General features: G+C 53.1%; 1 protein-coding gene, 1 long non-coding RNA gene and 1 other non-coding gene across 3 annotated transcripts; all 3 read left to right on the top strand.

Moving 5' to 3' along the window:
* Positions 1-366: 366 nt before the first annotated feature.
* LOC123403483 (uncharacterized protein At1g65710-like) lies at positions 367-2,449 on the top strand. The gene is made up of 2 exons (XM_045097418.1): positions 367-1,335; positions 1,436-2,449. The coding sequence occupies exons 1-2, from the start codon at positions 367-369 to the stop codon at positions 2,279-2,281; spliced, it is 1,815 nt and encodes a 604-aa protein (XP_044953353.1). The 3' UTR covers positions 2,282-2,449.
* A 989-nt stretch (positions 2,450-3,438) lies between these two features.
* On the top strand, positions 3,439-3,512 carry TRNAT-AGU. The gene has a single exon. It is a non-coding gene; the product is annotated as a tRNA-Thr (tRNA).
* Positions 3,513-4,756: 1,244 nt separating this feature from the next.
* Positions 4,757-6,428, top strand: LOC123403813. Its single transcript, XR_006611563.1, has 2 exons — positions 4,757-4,996; positions 5,077-6,428. It is a non-coding gene; the product is annotated as an uncharacterized LOC123403813 (long non-coding RNA).
* The last annotated feature ends 559 nt before the right edge of the window (positions 6,429-6,987 follow it).

The raw sequence follows: 6,987 nt of genomic DNA, 5'->3' as shown, positions 1-6,987 counted from the left end.
TGACGGCGCCAAAAGGAACCCATCTTTCCACGAGCGTGCACCCTCGTAGCCGTTGAGGCGTTTGAATCCCGGCGGATACGGGTTCCAGATGATGAGCTGATGAGCCAATCACACCCGGGGCCCACCCAACGGACACCAAACACAATCCAAGAGAGAGAGAGGAATTTCAAATCTCGCCTCGGCTGTGAGATGACCGTCATCGTCATACTCGCACCACGCGCACCGATCACGTACTTAATCCTCACATCACCTCCCCCGAAGCTCTGCATAAATACCAGCTCCACGCGTTCCAACCCCAGTCTTTCCATCCCTTCCCTCCTTCATTCCCACCCGGAGCTCCACGAAACATCCGTCGAGAGAGTCGCCATGGGGCTCTGTTTCAGCAAGAAGCAGCAGGACAAGCCGCCGCCGCCGCTTGTGACGCAGCCGAGCGCGGCTGCGGCCACCACCAAGCCCAAGAAGCCCGCCAAGGTCGCCGCCGCCGCCGCGGTGGTCGCCGGCGATGACAATGCCAAGAAGGCGCCGCAGCCGAGGAGGGCGTCCAACGCGGAGGAGCCCGCTGCGGCCGTCAAGAAGGCGGCGCCGGTCGTCGTGAAGGCTAGCAAGGCGGTCGCTGGCGGGGAGGAGGAGGAGAAGAAGGAGGAGGCCAGGCCGGTCGTGGTGGTGGCTAAGGGGCCGATGCCGGTGCGTACGTCCAGCTGCACCAAGGAGGAAGTGGACGCCATCCTCATCCAGTGCGGGCGGCTCAGCCGGAGCTCGTCCGGTAAGGCGCCGTCCGGCGAGACCGGGGGCGGCCACCGCTCCAAGAGGAGCTGCGACTTTGATCCAGCCGGGGCCGGTGGCGCGGACGAGGAGTGCGACTGGGAGAAGAACGGGGTCCCCGTGTCGAGGCCGTCGCCCCACCGGGGCTCGCCCCAGAGGAAGCGCTCGGGGAGCCGGGAGAGGACCAGCGGCGGGAGCCGTAGGTCGAGCCGATCGCCCGGACGGCGTGGCGAAGGAGGTGCGCCCTCTGCGACCTCGGCGGGCTCCGGCGCTGCCAGACAGCAGCCCGGGAAGATGGTCTCCGTTCCGGCGAGGGAGAAGGTGCGCGCCCCGTCGCCCGCGGCCGCGTCCGGGAAGAGGTGCGCGTCTCCGCGATCGAGCTCGCCTGCGAGGGTGACCGCGGCCAATGAGAATGCTGGAGGGGGACAGAAGACGGCGGCGCAAACGCCGGCGCTGAGCCGGAGCTCGTCAAGGAAGGCCGAGCAGTCGCCGCTCCGGCGCAGTCCCATGGCCGAGATCGACGAGAACTCCCTCCGAAATAACAACAGCAGCACCAACACCAAGCCCCAGAAGGTAAGAAACTAGTAGCAAAATTCGAGTTTTAACGCCATTTCTTTTGTAACTCCACATCTCAACATCCGATCGGCCGCTCACAATCTTCAAATTGATTCAGAAATCGACGGAGATTGCCGTCGCCACCCCGACCCGGAAGACCACGGAGCGCGCAAAGGAGCAGAGTTCTCAGAAGGAGAAGGCGGAGGAGACCATCGTTACGGCGTCGGAGACGAGAGCACCGTCGTCCAAGACCACCGAGACGCGCACGGTCGAGACCCCCGGCCGGAGGTCAGGCCGCCGGTCGCGCAGGGCGTCGCGCGACTTCGACCAGAACCCCGGCTTGTACGCCAGCCATCTCCTCGAGGACATCCAGCACTACCACACCTCCGCTACGGCCACCCCCGGAACGCCACCATCCTTCACGCTACCGGCCTGCGTCTCCAAGGCGCAGTCCATCGTCGACGCCGTCGCCGACCTCAACTCCTCATCGTCGGAGAGCCGCGCCCGCGAGCCCGATCGGAGCGTGGACGACAAGGCCTCTGTCAACGCGGCGGTCCGCGACGACGACCTTGACGCGCCGAGCGTGCACAAGTACGTGTCGGTGCGGGACATCCGTGGCAGCGGGGAGACGGAGCTGCAGGAGTCCGCGGGGAGTAACAGCCTCTCCGGCAACCTCTGGACGCCGTCGTGCGAGTCCACGGACCGGACGTGGAGCGGCTCACGGTCGTCGAACAATGGCGACGAGGTCGTCGAGCAGGTCACTAGCCACCACGGTGGCGCGCGCAGCCCGGTGAACCGGCCCAGGCAGAGCAAGCAGAGGGCGGCTGCGCAGTTTGAGCCAAGCGCCCGGTCGCGCGCCGGCAGCTCCGGCGTCAATGCGCACCGTGGACGCAGCGCTCACCGCGGCAGCGGCAGCGTGGCGAGCGGCCGATCGGGCGTCCGTGGCGTGTCGGCGAGCTCGTAGTGAGGGAGATTAGGCAAGATGTATGAGATGGTAGCGTTGCTAGCGGCAAGACGGATTGCTGCTTTCACAGTCAGATCTTAAGTGTTCTGTTTTGTGTTGGGTTGTTTGGCGATGCAGTTCAGATGTAGTGTTGCTAATGTTATCTAGACCTCATTATTTGGGAGCAAACTCGTATCCTCTATCAGGCGTAGACCTGTTGATCTGATGATCAGTTCTGGGTTATGGATTACCTGAAGCCTGAAGGTTTCCGATGCTTATACAATTGCCACCTGCCCGAGGAGTTAGGGGCAGTTTTTTTTATTCAATTCTGAAAAATTACTATGTAAAAAAATACAATCGCAAAAGAAATCAAGAACTACCAGAATCAATAGTGGATTTTAGAATCATGGAACTTCTCGTAATTCTAACGAGCCCCTCAAAAGAAAAACTTTCATTTTGAACTCCTATTAGACAATCAAATTACGTTCAAATTGCCACTCTAGCGCGAGTGCTACAGAGCCAAAACGAGCCTCTTCCACTCCCGTTCTCGCCCTTGCTCGTGCTCGTCCCACCCCCAGCGCTCGAGCTAGGGTTGCAGCCGCCAGCTACCGTCCCAGACCCCGGCCTCAGGCTCGTCAGATACGCCGGTGGGAGGCTCCTATGCCGTCGCTCTAGACCGATCGCTCCTTCTTCTCCTATCTTCGCCACCAGGACGCCACTTCTCGATGGAGGCCGCCGCCCTACTCCGTCGCCCCAGACCCCGGCCTCAGCCTTGTCAGATACGCCAGCGGGAGGCTCCTGCGCCGCCACCCCAGACGGGCTGCCCCTTCTCCTCATCTCCTTCCCATCGGGGCGCCACTTCCAGGATTTGCAGCTTGTTTTTGTTTTCATATTAGACATAAACTGTTAGAAATAATCCAGTGTTTGCAATTCATCAATCATTTCAATCTAGGGGCGTTTGAGTCATTTCAACACACAACTCATATACCAATTACATGCTAGAATCAGAGAAAAAAAAACTAGACAAACAATTTTGTAGGCAGTTTATGAGAATTATGAGATGAAAAGAACTGGCCGAGGCTACCAGGCATGAGGAGCTTTCGTGGTCATTATGTGCTTCGGGCAATCAACATAAACAATTAGAGCCAAATAAGTAAGCATGGAAAAATCACCGCGAAGCTTTCATAGCTCAGTTGGTTAGAGCACCCGTTTAGTAAGCGGGAGGTCTTGAGTTCAACTCTCAATGAAAGCAAAATTTTGCTAGTGCATTACTGGTTTTTTTATCAGACTATATTCATATATAGTTGTACTTCTTGCAGGGTATTGAATTGACAACATTACAACCTGTTGATTTTTTTGGGGGGATTGTTCGGAAGACACAAGCTCCAAAATCGGTGGATCAGTCTGCATGCAACTGAAAAAACTCATAACATTTTTAAAAAAAAGCTCAAAACGTATGCAGCTAAAATCTGATATAGTCCATAACCCAAAACGAGAAAAGGAAGAAGATGAAGAAGAATGATGCTACGTAACCCAAAACGAGATGCGCACGTACAAGGACTCAGCAGGTTGGCACGCACTTCTTGCAGACCATGACGCACTTGGTGGCCGGCGGGACGAGGGCAAGGCGTGACCGCGCCGTGTAGCACCTCTTGCCGCAGACCACCATCCGCCGCCGGCACGTTGCTGCGGGGACGCACTTCGCAGGCGCGCCTTTCCTTAGCTCTCGCCCCTGCCTGCCCCTGATGATGACCAGCTTTGTTTCGTTGTCCGCGGCCCTCCGCCAGCCGCCCTCCGCTTCCCGCTGGTGCAGGAGGGCGTCCGCCGGCTGCTCACGGCCGAGAGCGGCGACGGCGAGCCAAACCACAATCAAGATCAAGCAAGCCGTCTTCATTACCAATCACGTAGAGATTATCCTCTCTAAGAAAAAGAAAACCATGTAGAGGTCACGAGTTCCCTCGGTGCGTGCATGTTGAAACTTACTATAGTATACTGTAATTTAAGAGATAGGAAGGAAGGCCCTGTCAGTGTGCAAGTGTGCATGATCTACCTAATCTGTTCCAGGGGGCATCTGTTGGAAGGACTGAGATGCAGTGACAGTCACGCTGCAACTTTAGTCCTCTCATCTCCATTAAAAAAAAATCCAACGGTTTATACGAGAGTAGGCAAAAACTTCAGCGGTTAGCAGTTTGGGCAAGGTCGGGCAGCAAATTGGGGATTCACGGGCCGCAAAAACTCCAGAAACTTCCCGCGCCGCGGACCAGTCGGAGAGGAGGGGCGGCCGCCGCCGGGGGAGAGGAGGGGCAGGTCACGTCGTTGCTGAGGAGGGGCGCACCGTCGCTCGTGGAGAGAAGGGGCGACCCCCGCCGGTGGAGAGGAGGGGCGCCCGTCGCTGGGGAAAGGAGGGGCCGCTGCCGGAGGAGAAGAGGAGGGGCGACCGTCGTTGGGGAGAGGAGGGGCCGCCGTCGGAGGAGGAGAGGAGGGGCAGGTCGTCACTGGAGGAGAGGAGGGGCAGGTCGTCACTGGAGGAGAGGAGGGGCAGGTCGTCGCTGTGGAGAAGATGGGAGGGGCCGCCGCCGGAGGAGGAGAGGAGGGGCCGCCGCCGCCAGAGGAGAGGAGGTGCAGGTCGTCGCTGGAGGGGAGGAGGTGCAGGTCGTCCCTGGGGAGAAGAAGGGCGGCAGTAGCTGGGGAGAGGAGGGACAAGTCGTCGCTCGGGAGAAGAGTCCAAATCTTCCTGTACTAACTGAACTTTTTCTCAACTCCAGCATACTAACTGAATTGTCACTGACTGAACTACATCTTCCTGTACCTTTCAGGTGTGTGTAACTGAAATCGGCATGAGTGCTCTACTCTAAAAATTGAGAACTCTGTTGTGTCTCACAATTTTCAGTGTTGTGGGATGACAGAAATTGGTAAGGGAATACCTCAAGTTGGTATGAGGTTCAGAAGTGTAGATGAGGCCTCGACATATTGGAATGCATATGAAGGTCACACCGGCTTTGATGTGAGAAGGAGATACACAAACAAAAGTAGACTTGATGGTCAGGTTTGTTTATGCAGACTTGTTTGTTCCAACGAGGGTCATCGAAGAAAAGTGCAAACTGGTAATGCACCAAAGCGTTTTAGAGTTGAAATAAGAACCAATTGCCAAGCTCGTATATGTTTTCAATTGGATCGAGAGCCCGGAAATTATGAAGTAAGTGAGGTTGTGCTTGAAGACAGCCACTTGCTTCAATTGCCACAAACCCGCCACTTGATGATATCCCAAAGAAAGATTTCAGAACGACAAGCTTTTGAAATTGAAACCGCTGATGATTCCGGCATTATGTCACAAGCAGCACACGAATTTGCTTCTCGTCAAGTTGGTGGACCAATTAACCTTAGATATACTTGCCGTGACAAAACAATCATTTGTGAACCAAGCTACAGAGGGAGTTGGCTTTTGGAGAAGCTGGGAGTATGTTGAAATATTTTCATGACAAAATTGCTGAGAATCCATCATTCCAATATGCACTACACTTGGTTTGTGAGGAGAATATAACCAACATATTCTCGGATGATGCTAAAATGATCCTTGACTATGCACATTTTGGTGATGTTGTCACTTTTGACACTATTTTTTAGCACAAATAAAGAGTATAGGCCATTTGGTGTTTTTCTTGGCCTCAATCAGTTCAGAGAAACCACTATTTTTGGTGCTGCCTTGCTGTTTGATGAAACAAAGGGCTCATTTATATGGCTATTTGAGACTTTTCTAACTGCATATAATGGAATACAACCTAGAATTATTTATACAGATGAAGATGCAACAATGGGAAAAGCTTCATGTAGTTGTCAAATGTTCAATAGGGCAGGAATATTGTGTGGAGATGGTTTGAAAGTTCTTGATTTGCTGAATGTAAAGACATTGCCAACACATTATGTCCTAAAGAGATGGATAAGAGAAGCACACAATGGAAGTATACAATATAGGCAAGGAAGGAAAGTGGTAGAAAATCCACACTTTTCATAGGAAATGGTCCACAAATGTCAGTGTGAATGATTTCTAGTGTTCCCGTGCTTCTGTTTGCATCCTTTTTTATTTATTTTACACACTTTCCTTTAATGCAATCAATGCATTGTTCTAAGTCTGAGAACTTTAGTGGAGGAAGAATCTCACTTTTAATCAGTCTTTCTATTCCCCCCTTCGAAATATGGCCCGGGCGACACTGCCACAATTTCAATGAGTCATGAGTTGTCTTTCTTTCTTTGTTTGACGCAGAAACATGCTCATTCACATTACACACAAAATGCACTTTTTCACTCAAGGATAATAAATAAAGCTCATTGTGAAGTAAAGTATCACACACATAAGCATTATTAAACCATATGGCACACTTTCCATGTCCAAACTAACATTCATAATGGTCTTTGTCCAAACATGAAACACTAATCAAGTTTCTATGACATGAAGGAACATATAAAACATCTCTAAGGAAAAGCTTGAATCCGCCAGCTAACTCCAGGGAGATGTCGCGGACAGCTTCAACTTATGCTTGAACTCCATTTGCGACTTCAATGCTTCTTTCGCTTCTTTGTGTAGTCCGCGTCGAATGGAATCCCTGTAACGAATTTGCAACATGAACAGTTGCACTTGAGTCAATCCACCAAGTAGATTTCAAAAACTTTTTATACAAGGATTCATTCACAAAGGAAACAATGTTGTTACCTCTCTTTGCCATTATTGA

The sequence above is a fragment of the Hordeum vulgare genome, chromosome 6H (assembly GCF_904849725.1).
Source record: "Hordeum vulgare subsp. vulgare chromosome 6H, MorexV3_pseudomolecules_assembly, whole genome shotgun sequence".
Lineage (NCBI taxonomy): Eukaryota > Viridiplantae > Streptophyta > Magnoliopsida > Poales > Poaceae > Hordeum > Hordeum vulgare.
This window is presented reverse-complemented; position numbering and strand designations above follow the sequence as displayed.